General features: G+C 56.7%; 1 protein-coding gene across 1 annotated transcript in view; it reads right to left on the bottom strand.

Moving 5' to 3' along the window:
• Window positions 1–1,117: 1,117 nt before the first annotated feature.
• Window positions 1,118–25,847, bottom strand: part of LOC148139366 (uncharacterized) — a 33,801-nt gene continuing 9,071 nt past the window's right edge. The window contains exons 5-7 of the mRNA XM_087980726.1: window positions 6,416–6,575; window positions 6,232–6,329; window positions 1,118–1,672 (exon numbers count right to left, since the gene is read on the bottom strand). Of these exons, the coding sequence (XP_087836852.1) occupies window positions 1,508–1,672; window positions 6,232–6,329; window positions 6,416–6,575 (423 nt within the window). The 3' untranslated portion in view covers window positions 1,118–1,507. The remainder of the gene's footprint in view (window positions 1,673–6,231; window positions 6,330–6,415; window positions 6,576–25,847) is intronic.

Below are 25,847 nucleotides of genomic sequence, written 5' to 3' on the forward strand. Positions count from 1 at the left end.
GTGCTGAGGGAGTGCCGCACTGTCAGAGGGTCAGTGCTGAGGGAGCGCCTCACTGTCGGAGGGTCAGTGCTGAAGGAGTGCCGCACTGTCGGTGGGTCAGTGTTGAGGGAGCGCTGTGCTGTTGGAAGTCTCCTCTTCCATGTGAACCATTTTTCCTAGGTAATTTTTCTCCCTCAGTTATAGAGTCATAGAGGTGTACAGCATGGAAACAGACCCTTCGGTCCAACTCGTCCATGCCAACCAGATTTCCTAACCGAATCTAGTCCCATTTGCCAGCACTTGGCCCATATCCCACTAAATCCTTCCTATTCATAGACCCATCTTGTTGCATTGAGACATGGACTGCTTCAGTAGCTGAAATGTTATGAATGGTGTTGAACGTTGTGGAATTATCAGCAAACATTCACACTTCTGACCTGAAGATGGAGGGAAGGTCATTGATGAAGCAACTGAAGATGGTTGGACTTCAGACACTACCATGAGGAACTCCTGCAGTGATGTCCTGGAACTGAGATGACTGACCTCCAACAAATACCTATCCTCCTTTTCTACCTGCTATGGCTCGAACCACAGAGAGTTCTCATCTTTGATTCCCATTGATTCCAGGTTTGCTAGAACTCCTTTGTGGTGAAGTTGGCCAAATGGGACTTGGATGTTAAGGGCAATCACTCTCACCTCCCCTCCCCTCTGGAATTCAGCTCTTTTGTCCATGATTGAACCAAGGCTGTAATAAGGCAGCAGCTGAGAGACCCTGGTGGAACCCAAATTGTGTCAATGAGCAATGGTAAAAGCCACACAACACCAGGTTACAGTCCAACGTGTTAATCTGAAAACACCAGCTTTCGGAGTACTGCTCCTTCATCAGAATCTGGTATTGTGTGATTTTTGACCTTGTCCAACCCAGTCCAACACTGACACTTCCACATCACAAGCAATGTTAAACTTTGTTCTCTCTCCCTCTCCACAGATGCTGCCTGTAAAATGGAACATTTCCAGCAGTATTAGTTTTCCGACTTCCTGTAAAATTGTTTCCTTTTTAGCTGAGCTGACACAAGTCTTTTTTTTAAATTTAAAAGTTACATTTCATAATGAAAGAAAATAACTCACACAAAAGACAAAGGAGAAAAGCCTATTTATTATATTTGCAATAAGATGAAAATTACAGCACTTTTATGCTCAAGGTGAAGGTGATATTATTCTTGGCAAATCTGGATTACTTTATGAAAACATGGAGGATGCATTGGCAACTGGAATAAATTGAATAGCATTTTCACAGAGCTAGCGCAAGGATGGTGTCCTGAATGGCCTCCTTCTGTACTGTTTGAATCTATCAGTCTTAAACACATACAGAAAACATATATAACTTCTCATTCCAAACACACAAACTGTCGATTTCGAAAACACACTTGACAGTCTATTCAATTTTCAGGTTGACCGGAGTGAGTTAGTCACGGTAAGACTGAACTTGTAATTGTCACGCAGGTCTGTACAAGGTTAGAATTGCTCACTAATGCATCGCTTTGAAAAACAGATCCAGATTTCTGACCATATTATCCAGTACGTACAAGGCAAGAACAGCTTTGGTCATCTCTATGTTTCCACCTTTCAAATCATTCGAAATGGCAAACATGACACGTTTCTCTATCTTGATGTCTTCAGACAACTGTGAAAACTAAGGGAAAAGGGAGAAACAGGGTTTTAAAACAGTACTTATAAACCAGCCAAACTGATTCTACATCACTAACAAGAACAGATCATGTGATCATTTGTCTCTCTGCAAACAGTGGGAAGGTGCGGTGAACAAATTGGCAACCATGTTTCCTATATTACAACAATAACCACATTTCAGTGACCATTAACTGCTCTGAGATATCCTGAGGTTGGAAAATTATATCACACATATTCCATATTTTGGTGTTAGTGGATAAATGTTCACCAGTTTAAAGGGAATCCACCAATTAAACAGCTGCTATGTCACCTTTTATATTTATCTTAGCGAGTAGATAGTTTATGGAAGACTCGAGCAGTGAGGCAATATGGGCAGAGGTCAGAAATAGGAAGGGTACAGTAATAATGTTGGGGCTGTACTACAGGCCTCCCAACAGCCAGTGTGAGATTGAGGTACAAATATGGAAACAGGTTATGGAAAGATGTGGAACAACAGGATGGTGGTGATAGGAGATTTTAATTTTCCCAACATTGACTGAGATTCACTTAGTGTTAGAGGATTAGATGGAGCAGAATTTGTAAGCAGAACCCAGGAGGGATTTCTCAAGCAGTATCTAGATAGTCCACCTTGGGAAGGAGCCATCCTGAACCCGGGTGTTGGGGAACAAGTCTGGCAAGGTGGCTGAAGTTTCAGTCGGGGATTACTTTGGGAATAGTGATCACAATTCCATGAGTTTTAGAATACTCATGGACAAAGATGACAGTGGTCCGAAAGGAAGAGTGTTAAATTGGGGGAAGGCTATAGCAAAATTCACCAGGAGCTGGAAAATCTAGATGAGGAGCAGCTATTTGAAGGGAAATCCACATTCAAAAAAAGGGGGGGGGAGGTTGGGTGCTGTTAAAGAGAGGTTGATTAGAGTACAGGAGAGATATGTTCCTGTGAAAATGAGAGATAGAAATAGCAAGATTAAGGAACCATGGATGACAGGTGAAATTGTGAGACTATCCAAGAGGATAAGGGAAGCATTCATAAGGTCAGCCGACTGAAGACAGACAGAAATTTGAAAGAATATTGGGAACGTAGGATCAATCTGAATTGAGGAATTAAGAGGGCGAAAAGGGGTCATGAGTTATCTTTACAAAACAGGGATAAGGAAAATCCCAAAGCCTTTTATTCATATATCAGAAGCAAGAGGATAACCAGAGAAAGGGTTGGCCCAATCAAGGACAAAGGAGGAAAGATATGCATGGAGTCAGAGAAAATGGGTGAGATTCTTAATGAGAACTTTGCATCGGTATTCGCCGAGGAGAGGGACATGGCAGATGTTCAGGTTAGGGATAGATGTTTGATTAAGAGAAAGTGACGGCTGCAGATCAGAGTCGAGAGTATGGTGCTGGAAAAGTGCAGCAGGTCAAGCCGCATCAGAGGAGCAGGAGAATTGATGTTTCAGGCATAAGCCCTTCATCAGGAATGAGGTTTGTAGGCCATAACCGGGAGGGGTGTGGGCCTGCAGGGAAGTAAGTTGGGAATGCGATAGGTAGATGAAGGTGCTAGGTCAGAGAGGAGGGTAGAGCGTACAGGTGGGACCATTCAAGAGGGTGGTGCCAAGTTGGAAAGTTGGATTTGGATAAGGTGAGGGAAGGGGAAATGAGGAAACTGGTGAAATCCACATTAATCCTGTGTGTTTGGAGGGTCCCAAAGTAGAAGATGAGGTGTTCTTCCTCCAGGCGTCGGGTGGTAAGGGAGTGGTGATGGAGAAGGCCCAGGACCTGCATGTCCTCGGCAGAGTGGGAGGGTGAGTCGCAGTGTTTAGCCATGGGGCAGTGGGGTTGGTTGCTGTGGGTGTCCTGGAAATGTTCTCTTAAGTGCTCTGTGAGAAGGCGTCCGGTCTCCCTAATGTAGAGGAGACCGCACTGGGAGCAACAGATACAGAAAATGACATTGGTGGAAGTGCAGGTGAAACTTTGATGGATGTGGAAGGCTCCTTTGGGGCCTTGGACAAAGTTGAGGGTTGAAGTGTGGGTGCAGGTTTTGCAATTCCTGCAGTGGCAGAGAAAGTGCCTGGAATGGGGTGTGTTTTGGTGGAGGACCTGATGAGGCAGTCGCGGAGGGAATGGTCTTTATGGAACACAGATAGGAGTGGGGAGGGAAATATATCTCTGGTGGTGGAGTCTGTAGATGGCAGAAATAGTGGAGGATGATGCAAATGTATCCGGAGGTTAGTGGGTGGAAGGTGAGGACCAGGCGTTCTGTCCTTGTGGTTGTGGTTGGAGGGGTGGGGTTTGGGGGCAGAGGTGTGGGAAGTGGAGGAGATGTGCTGGAGGGCATCATCAACCACGTAGATGGGGAAATTGTGGTCTTTGAAGAAGGAGGCCATCTTGTGTGTTCTGTGGTGGAACTGGTCCTCCTGGGAGCAGATACGATGCAGGCAGAGGAATTGGGAGTAAGGGATAGCATTTTTACAGGAGATGGTGGTAGGAAGTGTAGTCCAGGTAGCTGTGGGAGTCAGTGGGTTTGTATAAGATGTCTGCGTTGAGTCAGTCACTGTTGATGGAGATAGAAAGGTCCAGGAAGGGGAAGGAGATGTCTGAGATAATCCAGGTGAATTTGAGGTCGGGGTGGAATGTATTGGTGAAATTGATGAACTGTTCAACCTCCTCGTGGGAGCAGGAGGTGGCACCGATACAGTCATCAATGTAGCTGCGGAAGAAGTGGGGAGTGGTGCTGGTGTAACTCTGGAAGATGGACTGTTCCAGGTAACCGATGAAGAGGCAGACATAGCTGGAGTCCATACCTAAACTGATCAGAGAGCAACTGCTGTAGAGAGGGAAACTCAGAGAGCTAATTGCCCATCTAACATTTTGGTCTTAAAGAAATAGAAAACCACTCTCTCTCAAGGGTACCTTTTCATCTGAAACATACACGTTATAAAAAGAAAGACAACAACCCAGGAAAATCAGCAGACAGAAGAGTGAAGACACTGAAGATGACAGATACTGTGTGGTTTTGAAATTATGTTGAAGTAATATTAATAAGTGTTTTATTGGAACAGCATATTGTTATAGAGTTGGAGGCAGATAGAAAGCAATTAAGACTTAGACTCTCCCTATAAGTCAGACTGATTAGTCCTGGCAACATCCTGGTAAATCATCTTCACGGCCTTTCTGGTTTAACTATGTCTTTCCTATAACAGGGTGACCAAAACTGTACACAATATTCCAAGTACGGCCTCACCAACAACTTATACAACTGTAACAAAACGTCCCAACTCCTGTACTCAATGCCTCGATCGATGAAGGCCAGCATGCTAAATGCCTTCTTCATCACCCTGTCTACCTGTGAGGACACTTTCAACAAACTATGTACTTGTATTTCTAGGTCCCTGTGTTCCACAACACTCCTCAGGACTTTACCATCTACTGTATAAGTCCTACCTTGGTTTGACTTTCCAAAGTGCATCACCTCATACTTCTCTGTACTGAATTCCATTCACCAATCCTCAGCCCACTTCCCCATCTGGTCAAGATCCCTCTGTCGTTTTTGATCACCTTCCTCGTTATCAATGATACCTCCTAATTTTGTACCATCCACAACCTTACTGATCATGCCTTGTACATTCACATCTAGATCATTCACGTATATAACAAATAATACAGCTCCCTGCACTGACCGCTGTGACACACCACTAGTCACAGGTCTCCAGTCTGAGAAACAACCTCCAACCATCACCCTCTGCTTCCTACCACTGAGCCAATTTTGAATTCAATTAGCTAGCTCTCCCTGGATCCCATGTGACCTAACCTTCATGGTCAACATGCTGTACAGGACCTTGTCAAAGGCCTTGCTAAAGTCCATATGGACAACATCCACTGCCCTACCCTCTTCTACCCGCTGGATTATCTCTTTGAAAAACTCTAAGAAGTTTGTCAGACATGACTTGCCACGCACAAATCCACACTGACCAGACCTAATCAGACCTTGACTATCCAAATGTTGGTTGGCCCTGTCCCTAAATATCCTCTCCAACAACTTGCCTACCCCTGATGTCAGGCTTACTGGCCTGTAGTTCCCTGGCTTATCTTTGCTACCTTCCTTAAACCATGGGACAACATTAGCCATCCTCCAGTCTTCCGGAATTTCACCTGTGGCTAAAGATGAAGCAGAAATCTCTGCAAGGACTTCTACAATTTTTTCCCTCATTTCCCACAACATCCGAGGATGGAGTTGATCAGCCCCAAGGGATTTATCCACCTTGATGTGCTTTAAGGCTGCAAACACCCCTTCTCTGGTAATATGTACGTGGTCCAAAACACCATCAATTCCAAGCTTCACAAGTTCCTCACTGAGATTGCCATTCCTTCACTGGCACTGAGCCCTTCCCAACAGTATCGAGAGTTTACCTTCAGTGGTTCAAGAAGGCACCTTACCACCACCTTCCCAAGGGCAATGAGAAGCTGGAGTAAATGCTGAACTCACTTCCAATGCCATATCCATGAACAAATGTTAAAATAATAGAATGAATACAATTAACCAGATTTTACAAATTAAAATATTCTTGTTACCTTCGCCTGCAGTTTCTTATATTGATAAATGTAAGCTTCTTCATTCTTTGGTATTCCTATTCGATCAAAATGGGTCCCAATCACAATCCTGTAAAGGTCTGAAGAGATTTGCGATAAGCTTGTGGATATTAAGCAGGGATGGTGACAAAGGTGGCATTGTGAAAAGACAAAAGCAGGGACTTACATTTCTGTCCCACAAGGGTTTGTAGTTTAGTAAACTGATTTTGTACATCAGCAGGAAGATTCTCCACGGTATCCAAATTAAAAACGAATGCAACTCCATGCATTTTATTTTCCTCAATGACTGGATACTTGCATTCCAAATCAGGATCGAGATCTTTTATCTAAGTCAGAAGAATGAATTAGTTATTTTGAAAGCCATGAATGGTATAAATTTTCAAGGTTGTTGGAAGGGTTCCATCTGTCACACCTCACTGGAGTAACACACTGCAAATCAAGCCCTGTTATTCCAAGAGTTGTCATAAATTGAATGATTTTAAATTTGCAAAGTTTAAATTTGCAAAATACCCTTGAGGGAAGGAACCTGCCATCCTTACCCGGTCTGGCCTAAGTGAGACTCTAGACCCACAGCAATGTGGTTGACACTTAACTGCCCTCTGGGCAATTAGGGATGGGCAATAAATCCAGGGCCTGGACAGCAACCCCCTCATCTCGTAAATGAATAAATGAAAAAGGTTTCTCTTCTGGAGTGTTCACTTTGTTGCAATTACTCTGTCGCAATTTTTTATTCCTCACCTGTTCACTAATATCAATAATTTGGATTTGAATATGGGAGGTATGGTGAATACATTTGCAGGTGACACCATAATTGGTGATGTAGTGGACACTGAAGATTATTTCAGAGTACAATGGGACCTCGATCAGATGGACCAATGGGCTAAGGAATGACAGATGGAATTGAATTTCGATAAATTTGAGGTGCCGCATTTTATTAAGGGGCAATCCAGGGCAGAGCTTATACACTTAGGATTCTGGGTAATCCAAGATGGAGGACAGGAAGAATTTTTGGCTGTAACATCTGCTCCTTTTTGGAGGTATTTTAGCTATTGGTGGTGATTTCCTCAAATTCCAGGAGCAGCAATTACTGTTTTATATGCTGTTACATTGTTTTGGAACTTTGGGAAAAAAATCAAAACAACAGCAGTTTTAAAAGGAAGAAGAACAGCCAAAGGAAGCACATGATGAGGTCAGTGCAAGAGAGAGAGAGAGACAGACAGACAGAGACAGAGAGAAAGAAAGAAACTGACACCACAGTTACTGCCTTTGCTGTTTGAACTCATGTATCGCTGGACATCGGAGTGCGTCTGGGAAAATGAACAAACAGTGAAATTTGCAACTGATCTTTGAGGAACTGTTTGGGCGAAGTTCACAGCACAGAATCAGATAAGTTAATTATTTTAAGTGGCCTACAGAAAGTCTGCAATAGTGAGTAGAGTGGGTTCTTTCTTGCTTATATGTTTTTTGAGATATGTCTCTTGATTAAACTTAAAATATAAGCCATAACTATTAATCTAACTTGGGGCTGTGTTTTGTAGAGGAATATGACAGTGTTATTTTCTGAGTCTGTAGATTGTGAAAGAGCAAAAATGGTCTTTAGTAGAGTGATATGTGCTTCTTGTCAGATGTGGGACAGGGTTGGGGGGACGGTGTTGGACAGAGTTGGGGGGCAGTGTTGGATGGAGTTGGGGGGCGGTGTTGGACAGGGTTTGGGGGGCGGTGTTGGACGGGGTTGGGGGGTGCAGTGTTGGACGGGGTTGGGGGGCAGTGGTGGATGGGGTTGGGGGCGGTGATGGACGGGGTTAGGGGAGAGGTTTTGGACGGGTTTGGGGGGCAGTGTTGGACAGAGTTGAGGGGGTGGTGTTGGGTTGGGGGGCGGTGTTGCACGGGGTTGGGGGCGCGGTGTTGGACAGGGCTTGGGGGGCAGTGTTGCACGGGATTTGGGAGGGTGGTGTTGGATGGGGTTGGGGGGGGGCGTGTTGGCCAATTTTGGGGATTCGGTGTTGGAGGGCGGTGTTGGATGGGGTTGGGGGGGCGGTGTTGGACAGGGTTTTGGAGCGGTGTTGGACGGGGTTTCGGGGCAGTGTTGGACAGGGTTTGGGGGTGCGGTGTTGGACGGGGTTTGGGGGTGCGGTGTTGGACGGGGTTTGGGGGCGGTGTTAGACAGGGTTTCGGGGCGGTGTTAGACAGGGTTTGGGGGGGCGGTGTTGGACGGGGTTTGGGGGGGCGGTGTTGGACGGGGGTTGGGGGGGCGGTGTTGGACGGGGGTTGGGGGGGCGGTGTTGGACGGGGGTTGGGGGGGCGGTGTTGGACGGGGGTTGGGGGGGCGGTGTTGGACGGGGGTTGGGGGGCGGTGTTGGACGGGGGTTGGGGGGGCGGTGTTGGACGGGGGTTGGGGGGCGGTGTTGGACGGGGGTTGGGGGGGCGGTGTTGGACGGGGGTTGGGGGGGCGGTGTTGGACGGGGGTTGGGGGGGCGGTGTTGGACGGGGGTTGGGGGGGGCGGTGTTGGACGGGGGTTTGGGGGGGCGGTGTTGGACGGGGGTTGGGGTGGTGGTGTTGGACGGGTTTGAGGGGTGTGGTATTGGATGGGTTTGGGGGCAGTGTTGGACGGGTTTGGGGGGGTGAATTGGACGGGGGCTTGGGACAGTGTTGGACGGGGCTGGAGAGCGGTGTTGGTCGGGGCTGGAGGGCGGTGTTGGACGGGGCTGGGGAGCGGTGTTGGACGGGTTTGGGGGCGGGGTGTTGGAGAGCGGTGTTGGATGGGATTGGGGGCGGTGTTGGATGGGGTTGGGGGGCGGTGTTGGATGGGATTGGGGGCGGTGTTGGATGGGGTTGAGGGGCGGTGTTGGACGATGTTTCGGGGCGGTGTTGATGGGGTTTGGGGGTGTGGTGTTGGACAGGGTGGGGGAGCGTGTTGGATGGGGTTTGGGGGTGCGGTGTTGGACAAGGTTGGGGGGAGCGGTGTTGGATGGGGTTGGGGGTCGGTGTTGGACAGGGTTTCAGGGTGGTGTTGGATGGGTTTTGGGGGTGCGTGTTGGATGGGGTTGGGGTGCGGTGCTGGACAGGGTTGGGAGGCAGTGTTGGACGGGGGTTGGGGGTGCGGTGTTGGATGGGGTGGGGGGGGCGGTGTTGGACGGGGTTGGGGACGGTGGTTGGACGGGTTTGGGGGGTGGTGTTGGATGGGGTTTGGGGGCGGTGTTGGACGGGGTTTGGGGGGCGGTGTTGGACGGGGTTTGGGGGGCGGTGTTGGACGGGGTTTGGGGGGCGGTGTTGGACGGGGTTGGTGGGGCAGTGTTGGGGGTCGGAGTTGGATGGGGTTGGGAGCCAGTGTTGGACGGGGTTGGGGGGCGGTGTTGGACGGGGTTGGGGGGCGGTGTTGGATGGGGTTGGGGGGTGTGGTGTTAGACTGGTTTGGGGGGCGGTGTTGGACAAGGTTAGGGGGAGGTGTTGGATGGGTTTGGGGGCGGTGTTGGATGGGGTTGGGGGCGCGGTGTTGGACAGGGTTTGGGGGGGCTGTGTTGGACGGGGTTGAGGAGCGGTGTTGGACGTGGTTGGGGGGGCGGTGTTGGACCGTGGGCTTGGGACAGTGTTGGACGGGGCTCGAGGGCGGTGTTAGATGGGGCTGGAGGGCGGTGTTGGACGGGGCTGGAGGGCGGTGTTGGACGGGGCTGGAGGGCGGTGTTGGACGGGGCTGGAGGGCGGTGTTGGACGGGTTTGGGGGCGCGGTGTTGGAGGGCGGTGTTGGACTGGGTTGGTGGGGCGGTGTTGGAGAGCGGTGTTGGATGGGATTGGGGGTGGTGTTGGACGATGTTTCAGGGCGGTGTTGGACGGGGCTGGGGGGCGGTGTTGGAGGGTGGTGGTGGACTGGGTTGGTGGGGCGGTGTTGGATGGGATTGAGGGCGGTGTTGGACAGGGTTTGGGGGGGCGGTGTTGGACCGTGGGCTTGGGACAGTGTTGGACGGGGCTCGAGGGCGGTATTAGATGGGGTGGGAGCCAGTGTTGGACGGGGTTGGGGGGCGGTGTTGGATGGGGTTGGGGGGTGTGGTGTTGGACTGGTTTGGGGGTGGTGTTGGACAAGGTTAGGGGGAGGTGTTGGATGGGTTTGGGGGCGCGGTGTTGGACAGGGTTTGGGGGGGCTGTGTTGGACGGGGTTGAGGAGCGGTGTTGGACGTGGTTGGGGGGCGGTGTTGGACCGTGGGCTTGGGACAGTGTTGGACGGGGCTCGAGGGCGGTGTTAGATGGGGCTGGGGGGCGGTGTTGGACGGGGCTGGGGGGCGGTGTTGGACGGGTTTGGGGGCGCGGTGTTGGATGGGATTGGGGGCGGTGTTGGATGGGGTTGGGGGGCGGTGTTGGACGATGTTTCGGGGCGGTGTTGTATGGGGTTTGGGGGTGTGGTGTTGGACGGGGCGGGGGGGGCGTGTTGGATGGGGTTTGGGGGTGCGGTGTTGGACGGGGTTGGGGGGAGCGGTGTTGGACGGGGTTGGGGGGACGGTGTTTCAGGTTGGTGTTGGATGGGTTTTGGGGGGGCGGTGTTGCACGGGGTTGGGGGCGGTGTTGGACAGGGTTTGGGGGGCAGTGTTGCACGGGATTTGGGAGGGTGGTGTTGGATGGGGTTGGGGGCGCGGTGTTGGAGGGCGGTGTTAGATGGGGCTGGAGGGCGGTGTTGGACAGGTCTGGGGGGCGGTGTTGGACGGGGCTGGGGGGCGGTGTTGGACGGGGCTGGGGGGCGGTGTTGGACGGGTTTGGGGGCGCGGTGTTGGACGGGATTGGGGGCAGTGTTGGATGGGGTTGGGGGCGGTGTTGGATGATGTTTCGGGCGGTGTTGTATAGGATTGGGGGCGGTGTTGGATGGGGTTGGGGGGGCGGTGTTGGATGATGTTTCGGGCGGTGTTGTATGGGGTTTGGGGGCGGTGTTGGACGATGTTTCGGGGCGGTGTTGTATGGGGTTTCGGGGCAGTGTTGGACAGGGTTTGGGGGTGCGGTGTTGGAGGGTGGTAGTGGACTGGGTTGGTGGGGCGGTGTTGGAGAGCGGTGTTGGATGGGATTGGGGGCGGTGTTGGACGGAGTTGGGGGGGCGGTGTTGGACCGTGGGCTTGGGACAGTGTTGGTCGGGGCTCGAGGGCGGTGTTAGATGGGGCTGGAGGGCGGTGTTGGACGGGGCTGGGGGGGGCGGTGTTGGACGGGTTTGGGGGCGCGGTGTTGGACTGGGTTGTGGGGCGGTGTTGGAGAGCGTTGTTGGATGGGATTGGGGCGGTGTTGGACGGGGCTGGAGGGCGGTGTTGGACAGGGTTTGGGGGGCAGTGTTGCACGGGATTTGGGAGGGTGGTGTTGGATGGGGTTGGGGGCGCGGTGTTGGAGGGCGGTGTTGGATGGGGTTGCGGGGCGGTATTGGACAGGGTTTCGGGGCGGTGTTGGATGGGGTTTCGGGGCAGTGTTGGACAGGGTTTGGGGGTGCGGTGTTGGACGGAGTTTGGGGGGCGGTGTTGGACTGGGTTGGTGGGCGGTGTTGGAGAGCGGTGTTGGATGGGATTGGGGGCAGTGTTGGACGGGGTTGGGGGGCGGTGTTGGACCGTGGGCTTGGGACAGTGTTGGACGGGGCTGGAGGGCGGTGTTAGATGGGGCTGGAGGGCGGTGTTGGACGGGGCTGGGGGGCGGTGTTGGACGGGTTTGGGGGCGCGGTGTTGGACTGGGTTGGTGGGGCGGTGTTGGAGAGCGGTGTTGGATGGGATTGGGGGCGGTATTGGACGGAGTTGGGGGGTGGTGTTGGACGGGGCTCGAGGGCGGTGTTAGATGGGGCTGGAGGGCGGTGTTGGACAGGTCTGGGGGCGCGGTGTTGGACGGGATTGGGGGCGGTGTTGGATGGGGTTGGGGGGCGGTGTTGGATGGGGTTGGGGGGCGGTGTTGGATGGGGTTGGGGGGCGGTGTTGGACGATGTTTTGGGGAGGTGTTGTATGGGGTTTCGGGGTAGTGTTGGACAGGGTTTGGGGGTGCGGTGTTGGACGGAGTTTGGGGGGGCGGTGTTGGACGGGGTTTGGGGGCGGTGTTAGACAGGGTTTCGGGGCGGTATTGGACGGGGTTTGGGGATGCGGTGTGGGACGGGGATTGGGGGAGCGGTGTTGGACAGAGTTTGGGAGGCGGGGTTTGGGGGGCGTTGTTGGACGGGGCTGGGTGGTAGTATTAGACGGGGGTTGGGGGGCAATGTTGGATGGGGTTGGGGGCGGTGTTGGACAGGGTTGGGGGCGGTGTTGGACAGGGTTGGGGGCAGTGTTGGACAGGGTTGTGGGGCGGTGTTGAGCGGGGTTGGGTGGCAGTGTTGGACGAGGTTGGGTGGGGGGTGTTGGACAAGGGTGGGGGGAGGTGTTGGACGGGTTTGGTGGGTGGGGGGTGTTGGACGGGTTTTGGGGGGGCAGTGTTGGACGGGTTTTGGGGGGGCGGTGTTGGACGGGTTTGGGGCGCGGTGTTGGACAGGGTTTGGGGGGGCAGTGTTGGACGGGGGTTGGGGGGCGGTGTTGGACGGGGGTTGGGGGTGGTGTTGGATGGGTTTTAGGGGGCGGTGTTGGACGGGTTTGGGGGTGCAGTATTGGATGGGGTTTGGGGGTGCAGTGTTGGACGGGGTTGAGGAGCGGTGTTGGACGGGGGCTGGGGACAGTGTTGGATGGGGCTCGAGGGCGGTGTTAGATGGGGCTGGAGGGCGTTGTTGGACGGGGCTGGGGGGCAAAGTTGGACGGGGGCAGGGGGCGGTGTTGGACGGGGGGCAGGAGGCGCGGTGTTGGAGGGCGGTGTTGGACTGGGTTGGTGGGGCGGTGTTGCAGAGCGGTGTTGGATGGGGTTGGGGGGGCGGTGTTGGACGAGGTTTCGGGGCGGTGTTGGTTGGGGTTTGGGGGGGCGGTGTTGGACGGGATTGGGGGGTGTGGTGTTGGATGGGGTTGGGGGGGCCGTGTTGGACGGGGTTTCGGGGCGGTGTTGGACGGGGTTTGGGGGTGTGGTGTTGGACGGGAATTGGGGGAGGTGTTGAGCGGGTTTTGGGTGCGGTGTTGGATGGGGTTGGGGGGGCGGTGTAGGACGGGGTTTGGGGGGGCGGTGTTGGACGGGGTTGGGGGCGGAGTTGCACGGGGTTGGGGGGGCGGTGTTGGACGGGGTTGGGGGCGGAGTTGCACGGGGTTGGGGGGGCGGTGTTGGACGGGGTTGGGGGGGGCGGTGTTGGACGGGGTTGATGGGGTGTTGTAGGAGGGCAGAGTTGGATGGGGTTGGGGGCAGTGTTGGATGGGGTTGGGAGCCGGTGTTGGACGGGGTTGGGGGGCGGTGTTGGATGGGGTTTGGGGGTGTGGTGTTGGACGGGTTTGGGGGCCGGTGTTGGACAAGGTTAGGGGGAGGTGTTGGATGGATTTGGGGGTGGTGTTGGATGGGTTTGGGGGCGCGGTGTTGGACAGGGATTGAGGGGTGGAAATGTGTTGCTGGAAAGGCGCAGCAGGTCAGGCAGCATCCAGGGAACAGGAGAATCAACGTTTCGGGCATAAGCCCTTCTTCAGGGCTTCTTCCTGGAGAAGGGCTGATGCCCGAAACGTTGATTCTCCTGTTCCCTGGATGCTGCCTGACCTGCTGCGCCTTTCCAGCAACACATTTCCAGCTCTGATCTCCAGCATCTGCAGACCTCACTCTCTCCTCAGGGATTGAGGGGGCTGTGTTGGACAGGGTTGAGGAGCGGTGTTGGGCGGGGTTGGGGACAATGTTGGACGGGGCTCAAGGGCGGTGTTAGACGGGGCTGGAGGGTGGTGTTGGACGGGTTTGGGGGCGCGGTGTTCGAGGGCGGTGTTGGACTGGGGTTGGGGGGGCGGTGTTGGACGAGGTTTCGGGGCGGTGTTGGATGGGGTTTGGGCGTGTGGTGTTGGACGGGGTTGGGGGGCGTTGTTGGATGGGGTTTCGGGGTGGTGTTGGACGGGTTTCGGGGGACGGTGTTGGACGGGGTTTCGGGGCGGTGTTGGACGGGGTTTGGGGGTGCAGTGTTGGATAGGGTTTGGGGGTGCGGTGTTGAATGGGGTTGGGGGTGCGGTGTTGGATGGGTTTTGGGGGTGCGGTGTTGGATGGGGTTGAGGTGCGGTGTTGGACAGGGTTGGGAGGCAGTGTTGGACGGGGGTTGGGGGTGCGATGTTGGACAGGGTTGGGGGGCGGTGTTGGACAAGGTTGGGGGCAGTGTTGGACGGGGTTGGTGGCGGAGTTGCATGAGGTTGGGGGGATGGTGTTGGACGGGGGTTGGGGGGCGGTATTGTACGAGGGTTGGGGGGCTGGTGTTGGACGGGGGTTGCTGGGGCGGTGTTGGACGGGTTTGGGGGGTGGTGTTGGACGGGTATGGGGGGCGGTGTTGGATGGGGTTTGGGCGGCGGTGTTGGATGGGTTGGGGGGGCAGTGTTGGACGGGATTGTGGGAGGCGGTGTTGGACGGGGTTGTGGAGTGCGGTGTTAAACGGGTTTCGGGGACAGTGTCGGACGGGTTTGGTGGGGCGGGGTTGGATGGGGTTGGGGGTCGGTGTTGGACGGGGGTTGAGGGGCGGTGTTAGATGGGGCTGGGGGCAACATTGGATGGGGCTGGGGGGCGGTGTTGGACGGGGTGGTGTTGGATGGGTTTGGGGGGGCGGTGTTGGAGGGCGGTGTTGGACGGAGTTGGTGAGGCAGTGTTGGAGAGTGGTATTGGATGGGGTTGGGGGGCGGTGTTGGACAGGGTTTAGGGGTGTGGTTTTGGACGGGATGGGGGAGGTGTTGAGCGGGTTTTGGGGTGCGGTGTTGGAACGGGTGGGGGAGTGCGGTGTTGGGGGGGCGGTGTTGGACGGGGTTTCGGGGTGGTGTTGGATGGGTGTTGGGGGGCGGTGTTGGGTAGGGTTTGGGAGGCGGTGTTGGACGGGGGTGGGGGCGGTGTTGGACGGGGTTTCGGGGTGGTGTTGAACGGGTTTTGGGGGGCGGTGTTGGACGGGGTTTGGGGGTGCAGTGTTGGATGGGGTTTGGGGTGCGGTGCTGAATGGGGTTGGGGGTGCGGTGTTGGACGGGATTGGGGGATGTGGTGTTGGATGGGGTTGGGAGGCAGTGTTGGACAGGGGTTGGGGGTGCGATGTTGGACGGGGTTGGGGGGCAGTGTTGGCCAAGGATGGGGGCAGTGTTGGACAAGGATGGGGGCGGTGTTGGACAGGGTTGGGGGCGGAGTTGCATGGGGTTGGGGGGCGGTGTTGGACGGGGGTTGGGGGGCGGTGTTGGGCGGGGGTTGGGGGCGGTGTTGGACGGGTTTGGGGGAGCAGTGTTGGACGGGTTTGGGGGAGCAATGTTGGACGGGTTTGGGGGAGCAGTGTTGGACGGGGTTTGGGGTGCGGTGTTGGATGGGGTTGGGGGGGTGGTGTTGGACGGGGTTGGGGGAGGCGGTGTTGGACGGGGTTGGGGGAGGCGGTGTTGGACAGGTTTCAGGGACAGTGTCGGGCGGGTTTGGGGTTGCGGTGTTGGATGGGGTTTCGGGGTGGTGTTGGACGTGGTTTGAGGGTGCAGTGTTGGATAGGGTTCGGGGGTGCGGTGTTGAATGGGGTTGGGGGTGCAGTGTTGGATAGGGTTTGGGGGTGCGGTGTTGAATGGGGTTGGGGGTGCGGTGTTGGACGGGTTTTGGGGGTGCGGTGTTGGACGGGTTTTGGGGGTGCGGTGTTGGATGGGTTTTGGGGGTGCGGTGTTGGATCGGGTTGAGGGGCGGTGTTGGACAGGGTTGGGAGGCAGTGTTGGACGGGGGTTGGGGGTGCGATGTTGGACGGGGTTGGACAGGTTTCGGGGACAGTGTCGGACGGGTTTGGGGAGTGGGGTTGGATGGGGTTGGGGGCAGTGTTGGACGGGGGTTGGGGGGTGGTGTTGGACGGGGTTTGGGGGTGGTGTTAGATGGGGCTGGGGGCAACGTTGGACGGGGCTGGGGGGCGGTGTTGGATGGGGCCAGGGGGCGGTGTTGGACGGGGCCAGGGGGCGGTGTTGGACGGGTTTGGGGGCGCGGTGTTGGAGGGCGGTGTTGAACTGGGTTGGTGGGGCGGTGTTGCAGAGCGGTGTTGGATGGGGTTGGGGGGGGCGGTGTTGGACGAGGTTTCGGGGCGGTGTTGGATGGGGTTTGGGGGTGTGGTGTTGGACGGTGTTGGGCACGGTTTTGGATGGGGTTTGGGGGTGCGGTGTTGGACGGGATTGGGGGGTGCGGTGTTGGATGGGGTTTGGGGGGACGGTGTTGGACGGGGTTTTGGGGTGGTGTTGGACAGGTTTTGGGGTGGCGGTGTTGGACGGGGTTTCGGGGCGGTGTTGGACGGGGTTTGGGGGTGCAGTGTTGGATGGGGTTTGAGGGTGCGGTATTGAATGGGGTTGGGGGTGCAGTGTTGGATGGGGGTGCAGTGTTGGATGGGGTTGTGGGGCAGTGTTGGACAGGGTTGGGAAGAGTGTTGGACGGGGGTTGGGGGTGAGATGTTGGACAGGGTTGGGGGGCGGTGTTGGACAGGGTTGGGGGCGGAGTTGCATGGGGTTGGGGGTGCGGTGTTGGACGGGGGTTGGGGGGTGGGGTTGGATGTGGTTGGGGGGCGGTGTTGGACGGGGGTTGGGGGGTGTTAGATGTGGCTGGGGGCAACGTTGGACGGAGCTGGGGGGGGCGGTGTTGGACAAAGCTGCGGGGCGGTGTTGGATGGGTTTGGGGGGGCGGTGTTGGAGAGCGGTGTTGGATGGTGTTGGGGGCAGTGTTGGACGGGGTTTTGGGGCGGTGTTGGATGGGGTTTGGGGGCGTGGTGTTGGACGGGATTGGGGGGAGGTGTTGAGCGGATTTTGGGGTGCGGTGTTGGACGGGGTGGGGAGTGCGGTGTTGGGGGGCGCGGTGTTAGATGGTGTTGGGGGCAGTGTTGGACGGGGTTTCGGGGTGGTGTTGGATGGGTGTTGGGGGGCAGTGTTGGACAGGGTTTGGGGGGCGGTGTTGGACGGGGGTTGGGGGGCGGTGTTGGACGGCGGTTGGGGGGCGGTGTTGGACCGGGTTTGGGGGGCGGTGTTGGACGGGGTTGGGGGCGGAGTTGCACGGGATTGGGGGGCCGGTGTTGGTGGGGTGGTGTTGGAGGGCAGAGTTGGATGGGGTTGGGGGCGGTGTTGGATGGGGTTGGGAGCCGGTGTTGGACAGGGTTGGGGGGGCAGTGTTGGATGGGGCTTGGGGGTGTGGTGTTGGATGGGGCTTGGGGGTGTGGTGTTGGACGGGTTTGGGGGGCGGTGTTGGACAAGGTTAGGGGGAGGTGTTGGATGGGTTTGGGGGTGGTGTTGGATTGGTTTGGGGGCGCGGTGTTGGACAGGGTTTGGGGGAGCTGTGTTGGAGGGGTTGAGGAGCGGTGTTGTACGGGGTTGGGGAGCGGTGTTGGACGGGTCTGGGGACAGTGTTGGACGGGGCTCGAGCGCGGTGTTAGACAGGGCTGGGGGGCGGTGTTGGATGGGGCTGGGGGGCGGTGTTGGATGGGGCTGGGGGGCGTTGTTGGACGGGGCTAGGGGGCGGTGTTGGACGGGGCTAGGGGGCGGTGTTGGACGGGGCTAGGGGGCGGTGTTGGACGGGGCTAGGGGGCGGTGTTGGACGGGGCTAGGGGGCGGTGTTGGACGGGTTTGGGGGCGCGGTGTTGGAGGGCGGTGTTGGACTGGGTTGGTGGGGCGGTGTTGGATGGGGTTGGGGGGACGGTGTTGGACGAGGTTTCGGGCGGTGTTGGACGGGGTTGGGGGGCGGTGTTGGACGGGGTTGAGGGACGGTGTTGGATGGGGTTTCGGGGTGGTGTTGGACGGGTTTTGGGGGGGCGGTGTTGGGCGGGGTTTCGGGGCGGTGTTGGACGAGGTTTGGGGGTGCAGTGTTGGATAGGGTTTGGGGGTGCAGTGTTGGATAGGGTTTGGGGGTGCGGTGTTGAATGGGGTTGGGGGTGCGGTTTTGGGGGTGCGGTGTTGGATCGGGTTGGGGGGGGTGTTGGACAGGGTTGGGAGGCAGTGTTGGATGGGGGTTGGGGGTGCGATGTTGGACGGGGGTTGGGGGTGCGATGTTGGACGGGGTTGGGGGGCGGTGTTGGACAAGGTTGGGGGCGGTGTTGGACAAGGTTGGGGGCGGAGTTGCATGGGGTTGAGGGGGCGGTGTTGGACGGGGATTGGGGGTGGTGTTGGATGGGGTTTGGGGGTGTGGTGTTGGACGGGGTTGGGGGGGCGGTGTTGGATGGGGTTTGGGGAGCGGTGTTGGATGGGGTTTGGGGGGTGGTGTTGGACGGGGTTGGGGGAGGCAGTGTTGGACGGGGTTGGACAGGTTTCGGGGACAGTGTCGGACGGGTTTGGGGAGTGGGGTTGGAGGCAGTGTTGGACGGGGGTTGGGGGGTGGTGTTGGACGGGGTTTGGGGGCGGTGTTAGATGGGGCTGGGGGCAACGTTGGACGGGGCTGGGGGGCGGTGTTGGACGGGGCCAGGGGGCGGTGTTGGACGGGTTTGGGGGCGCGGTGTTGGAGGGCGGTGTTGGACTGGGTTGGTGGGGCGGTGTTGCAGAGCGGTGTTGGATGGGGTTGGGGGGGCGGTGTTGGACGAGGTTTCGGGGCGGTGTTGGATGGGGTTTGGGGGTGTGGTGTTGGACGGGGTTGGGGACGGTGTTGGATGGGGTTTGGGGGTGCGGTGTTGGATGGGGTTGGGGGAGGCGGTGTTGGATGGGGTTGGGGGGACGGTGTTGGACGGGGTTTCGGGGTGGTGTTGGACGGGTTTTGGGGGCGGTGTTGGATGGGGTTGGGGAGACGGTGTTGGACGGGGTTTGGGGGTGCAGTGTTGGATGGGGTTTGGGGGTGCGGTGTTGAATGGGGTTGGGGGTGCAGTGTTGGATGGGGTTGTGGGGCAGTGTTGGATAGGGTTGGGAAGATTGTTGGACGGGGGTTGGGGGTGCGATGTTGGACAGGGTTGGGGGGCGGTGTTGGACAAGGATGGGGGCGGTGTTGGACAGGGTTGGGGGCGGAGTTGCATGGGGTTGGGGGTGCGGTGTTGGACGGGGCTTGGGGGGCGGTGTTGGACGGGGCTTGGGGGGTGGTGTTGGATGGGGTTGGGGGGTGGTGTTGGACGGGTTTGGGGGAGGCGGTGTTGGACGGGGTTGGGGAGTGCGGTGTTGGACAGGTTTCGGGGACAGTGTCGGACGGGTTTGGGGGGGCAGGGTTGGATGGGGTTGGGGGGCCCCCGTGTTGGACGAGGGTTGGGGTGCAGTGTTGGACGGGGTTTGGGGGGGTGTTAGATGTGGCTGGGGGCAACGTTGGATGGGGCTGGGGGGCGGTGTTGGATAGGGCTGCGGGGCGGTGTTGGATGGGTTTGGGGGGCGGTGTTGGACGGGATTGGTGGGCCGGTGTTGGAGAGCGGTGTTGGATGGTGTTGGGGGCAGTGTTGGACGGGATGGGGGAGGTGTTGGATGGGGTTTGGGGGTGTGGTGTTGGATGGGTTTGGGGGCGTGGTGTTGGACAGGGTTTGGGGGGGCTGTGTTGGACGGGGTTGAGGAGCGGTGTTGGACGGGGTTGGGGGGCGGTGTTGGACGGGGGCTGGGGACAGTGTTGGACGGGACTCGAGCGCGGTGTTAGACGGGGCTGGAGGGCGGTGTTGGATGAGGCTGGGGGGCGGTGTTGGACGGACTAGGGGGTGGTGTTGGACGGGTTTGGGAGCGCGGTGTTGGAGGGCGGTGTTGGACTGGGTTGGTGGGGCGGTGTTGCAGAGCAGTGTTGGATGGGGTTGGGAGGATGGTGTTGGACGAGGTTTCGGGGCGGTGTTGGATGGGGTTTGGAGGTGTGGTGTTGGACGGGGTTGGGGGGCGGTGTTGGATGGGGTTTGGGGGTGCGGTGTTGGACGGGGTTGGGGGGTGCGGTGTTGGATGGGGTTGTGGGGATGGTGTTGGACGGGGTTTCGGGGTGGTGTTGAACGGGTTTTGGGGGGCGGTTTTGGACGGGGTTTGGGGGTGCAGTGTTGGATGGGGTTGAGGGGCGGTGTTGGACAGGGTTGGGAGGCAGTGTTGGACGGGGGTTGGGTGTGCGATGTTGGACGGGGTTGGGGGGCGGTTTTGGACAAGGTTGGGGGCGGTGTTGGACGGGGTTGGGGGCCGAGTTGCATGGGGTTGGGGGGGGCGGTGTTGGACGGGGGTTGGGGGTGGTGTTGGACGGGTTTGGGGGGTGGTGTTGGACGGGGTTGGGGGGGCGGTGTTGGACGGGGGTTGGGGGTGGTGTTGGACGGGTTTGGGGGGGTGGTGTTGGACGGGTTTGGGGGGTGGTGTTGGACGGGGGTTGGGAGGTGGTGTTGGACAGGGGTTGGACAGGTTTCGGGGAGAGTGTCGGACGGGTTTGGGGGATCCGGGGTTGGATGGAGTTGGGGGGCAGTGTTGGACGGGGGTTGGGAGGTGGTGTTGGACAGGGGTTGGGGGCGGTGTTAGATGGGGCTGGGGGCAACTTTGGATGGGGCTGGGGGCGGTGTTGGACGGGGCTGCGGGGCGGTGTTGGATGGGTTTGGGGGGCGGTGTTGGAGGGCGGTGTTGGACGGGGTTTCGGGGCGGTGTTGGATGGGGTTTGGGGTGTGGTGTTGGACGGGAATTGGGGGAGGTGTTGAGCGGGTTTTGGGGTGCGGTGTTGGATGGGGTTGGGGGGGCGGTGTAGGACGGGGTTTGGGGGGGCGGTGTTGGACGGGGTTGGGGGCGGAGTTGCACGGGGTTGGGGGGGCGGTGTTGGACGGGGTTGGGGGGGGCGGTGTTGGACGGGGTTGATGGGGTGTTGTTGGAGGGCGGAGTTGGATGGGGTTGGGGACAGTGTTGGATGGGGTTGGGAGCCGGTGTTGGACGGGGTTGGCGGGCGGTGTTGGATGGGGTTTGGGGGTGTGGTGTTGGATGGGGTTTGGGGGTGTGGTGTTGGACGGGTTTGGGGGTGTGGTGTTGGACAAGGTTAGGGGGAGGTGTTGGATGGATTTGGGGGTGGTGCTGGATGGGTTTGGGGGCGCGGTGTTGGACAGGGATTGAGGGGTGGAAATGTGTTGCTGGAAAGGCGTAGCAGGTCAGGCAGCATCCAGGGAACAGGAGAATCAACGTTTCGGGCATAAGCCCTTCTTCAGGGCTTCTTCCTGGAGAAGGGCTTATGCCCGAAACGTTGATTCTCCTGTTCCCTGGATGCTGCCTGACCTGCTGCGCCTTTCCAGCAACACATTTCCAGCTCTGATCTCCAGCATCTGCAGACCTCACTCTCTCCTCAGGGATTGAGGGGGCTGTGTTGGACAGGGTTGAGGAGCGGTGTTGGGCGGGGTTGGGGACAATGTTGGACGGGGGCTCAAGGGCGGTGTTAGACGGGGCTGGAGGGTGGTGTTGGACGGGTTTGGGGGCGCGGTGTTCGAGGGCGGTGTTGGACTGGGGTTGGGGGGGCGGTGTTGGACGAGGTTTCGGGGCGGTGTTGGATGGGGTTTGGGCGTGTGGTGTTGGACGGGGTTGGGGGGCGTTGTTGGATGGGGTTTCGGGGTGGTGTTGGACGGGTTTTGGGGGGGATGGTGTTGGACGGGGTTTGGGGGTGCAGTGTTGGATAGGGTTTGGGGGTGCGGTGTTGAATGGGGTTGGGGGTGCGGTGTTGGATGGGTTTTGGGGGTGCGGTGTTGGATGGGTTTTGGGGGTGCGGTGTTGGATGGGGTTGAGGTGCGGTGTTGGACAGGGTTGGGAGGCAGTGTTGGACGGGGGTTGGGGGTGCGATGTTGGGCGGGGTTGGGGGGCGGTGTTGGACAAGGTTGGGGGCAGTGTTGGACGGGGTTGGTGGCGGAGTTGCATGAGGTTGGGGGGATGGTGTTGGACGGGGGTTGGGGGGCGGTATTGTACGAGGGTTGGGGGGCTGGTGTTGGATGGGGGTTGGTGGGGCGGTGTTGGACGGGTTTGGGGGGTGGTGTTGGACGGGTATGGGGGGCGGTGTTGGATGGGGTTTGGGCGGCGGTGTTGGATGGGTTGGGGGGCAGTGTTGGACGGGATTGTGGGAGGCGGTGTTGGACGGGGTTGTGGAGTGCGGTGTTAAACGGGTTTCGGGGACAGTGTCGGACGGGTTTGGTGGGGCGGGGTTGGATGGGGTTGGGGGTCGGTGTTGGACGGGGGTTGAGGGGCGGTGTTAGATGGGGCTGGGGGCAACATTGGATGGGGCTGGGGGGCGGTGTTGGACGGGGCGGTGTTGGATGGGTTTGGGGGGGCAGTGTTGGAGGGCGGTGTTGGACGGAGTTGGTGGGGCAGTGTTGGAGAGTGGTGTTGGATGGGGTTGGGGGGCGGTGTTGGACGGGATTTGGGGGTGTGGTTTTGGACGGGATGGGGGAGGTGTCGAGCGGGTTTTGGGGTGCGGTGTTGGAACGGGTGGGGGGGTGCGGTGTTGGGGGGGCGGTGTTGGACGGGGTTTCGGGGTGGTGTTGGATGGGTGTTGGGGGGCGGTGTTGGATGGGGTTTGGGGGTGTGGTGTTGGACGGGTTTGGGGGCCGGTGTTGGACAAGGTTAGGGGGAGGTGTTGGATGGATTTGGGGGTGGTGTTGGATGGGGGTGGGGGCGCGGTGTTGGACGGGGGTGGGGGGCGGTGTTGGACGGGTTTGGTGGGCGGTGTTGGACGGGGTTGGGGCGGTGTTGGACGGGGTTGGGGCGGTGTTTGACGGGGTTGGGGGTGCGATGACGGACCGGGTTGAGGGAGCAGGAGGAGGGTAGGCATGGGGCAGGCAGGGTTGGGGGGGAGAGGCAGGGTTGGGGGGGAGAGGCAGGGTTGGGGGGGACAGGCAGGGTTGGGGGGGACAGGCAGGGTTGGGGGGGAGAGGCAGGGTTGGGGGGGACAGGCAGGGTTGGGGGGGACAGGCAGGGTTGGGGGGGACAGACAGGGTTGGGGGGGACAGACAGGGTTTGGGGTCGGGCAGGGTTGAGGAGCGGGTAGGGCCTTGTGTGCACTGTGCTGCTGCCTTATCTCCTGAACGGGGAGCAGACATTACAGAAAACTCTTGAGTCCCAGAGGAAAGGCATTGAATCGATTTACCGAATAATCAATTCTCCGAACGAAATAGTGCCCTTCCATCTCATTTGGATAATCGAGGTTCCTCTGTATCTCTAAAGGTACACTGCACGGTTACCGAATATTCTTGACACAAGTAAATGACTGAGAAGGAATTCTGAGAATAAAAGATTTACAGAGAATCAACAGAGAGGACAAGGAGCACTCCAGAGCATCAATTCTGTCTGAATTTGAGAGACTAAGTTTTAATTTATTGTTCTTATTAATTAGATTTATATAAGCGGGACCTATCGTTATTGAAACACATGCCAAAAGAATTTAATTCAGTTAGAGGATAGGAAGTAGTTTGGGAGGAATCGTTGAGATTCGGAGGAATTCTGTTAATTTGTTCACTGTTGGAGTTAGATAAATAAATCATTACTTGTTAATTATAGAATTAGTGAAAGGATTCCATTTCATTTAACCACTCCTTTATAACAGATTGGAGTGAGGGGTGAGAAGTAGGTTATACCCCTTGTCACACTTCTTTATCAGATTCTGAGGCGAGGTGCTCCCCTCTGAGTGTTTTGATTTTAACCGTCAGAGGGATGTTGACCTCCCCTTTGGAACAATACCAACAACTGCCAAATTCCAGACGCTATCCGACAACTCATCCGTTTCATCAGTGACTACAACATCTTCAGTTTTGACAACCAGTCCTTTATCCAGACACAAGGAGTGACGAAGGGGACCAAACGCACATCCTAAAATGCCACCATTGTTACACACAGGTTTGAGCAAGACATCTTCGCTACGCAGCACATCCAACCACCGCTACACACAGGTACATCCATGATATTTGCTTCCTTTGGACTCATGGTGAGGATTCACTAAAATAACTGACACAACGATATCAATAAGTTTCAACTCGCCAACAGACTTACCATGGACTGCTCTTCAGAATCAGTCTCGTTCTTGGACAGAAAAATTTCCATCACCATGGACACCTCAGTACCTCACTTCACCGCAAGTTCATGCATAACCTCACAATGCTGCACTTCTCTAGCTTCCACACTAAACATATGAAAACAGCCATCCTCTACGGACAAGCCCTGCCCAGGCACCAGATCTACTCAGATGAGGACAAATGCAACGGACACCTAAAGTCTTTGAAGCACACCCCCATAACAAAGAGATACATTGCTCAACTCATCGATTGTCAGTTTTGATGTGCCACAGTGAAAAACCACAACATACTCCTCAGAAAACAGACACAGGATTGATAGAGTGCCCTTCATCATCCAGTACTACCCTGGAACAGAGAGGCTACGCCATGTCCTTCACAGCCTTCAACACGTCACTGATGACAACAAGCATCTCAGGCTTCCAGTTCTCACCTTCAAACAACCACCGAACCTTAAACAGACCATCATTCACAGCAAAGATGTGCAGGTCAGGTAAATTGGCCATGTTAAATTGCCAATACTGTTAGGTGCATTAGTCAGAGGGAAATATAAGGTAAGGGAATAGGTCTGGGTGGGTTACTCTTCGGAGAGATGGTGTGGACTTGTTGGGCCGAAGGGCCTGTTTCCACACTGTAGAGAATCTAATCAAACTTCCCAGCTTTCAGTTTAGCATTAACCACAACACCACACAACCCTGACACAGTACCCTCTGCAAGACATGTCAGATCATCGATGTGGATACTACCATCACATGTGGGAACACCACCCACCACATATATGGCAAATATATGTGATTCAGCCAATGTTGTCTACCTCACACGCTGCAGGCAAGGATGTCCCAAGGCATGGTATATTGGTGACACCAGGCAGACGCTATGGTAACGGATGAATGAACACTGTGCAGCAATGGCCCAATCAGGAATGTTCCCTCCCAGTCAGGGAACACTTCAGTGCTCAAGGACAGTCAGCCTCCGATCTTCAGGTAAGTGTCCTCCAAGGCTAACTTCGAGGTACACAACAATGCAGAATCAGCCAGCAGAAACTGATAGCCAAGTTCTGTACCCATGAAGGAGGCCTTGGGTTCATGTCGCGCTATGTGTGACCCCACCGTACTGTTCTGTATCTGTAAAATCTTCCTTACTGTCCTGTTTTGACATCACTACCTTAATAACTTGTTATGATCTCTCAACCTTAATTAGTGTGTCCAGTTTTGGATTACTTGTTACTTTGGTTAGACCTTCAGCATGTGACTCTTATACCGAGCATGTTATTCCAGCTGCTTGGTTATCTAAAGCACCACCTTTTATTTGTATTTCGTTATAATTATCTCTCGGCCTTATTTAATCAGATTATAGGTCATCCCTTCACTTGTAATTCAGCTGTTGACACTACTCACATCCTCTAACACTTTTGGTCACCTGCAGAGACTTATTATTCCCCACTTCACTCACACCATTTGCATGATCTTTTGATCTCTCTGCCCCCCCCCCACCCCCTCGATCTCTCTATGTCTGTGAGCTTCCCTCTCTCTTCATCTGAGGAAGGGGCTATGCTCCAAAAGCTTGTGATCTCAAATAAACTTGTTGGACTATAACCTGGTGTCGTGTGATTTCTGACGTTGTCCACCCCAGTCCAACACCAGCACCTCCATATCATAACAT

Source organism: Chiloscyllium plagiosum, unplaced genomic scaffold (genome assembly GCF_037043375.1).
Source record: "Chiloscyllium plagiosum isolate Xiang-an unplaced genomic scaffold, Cpla_swu_hap1 HiC_scaffold_38, whole genome shotgun sequence".
NCBI lineage: Eukaryota > Metazoa > Chordata > Chondrichthyes > Orectolobiformes > Hemiscylliidae > Chiloscyllium > Chiloscyllium plagiosum.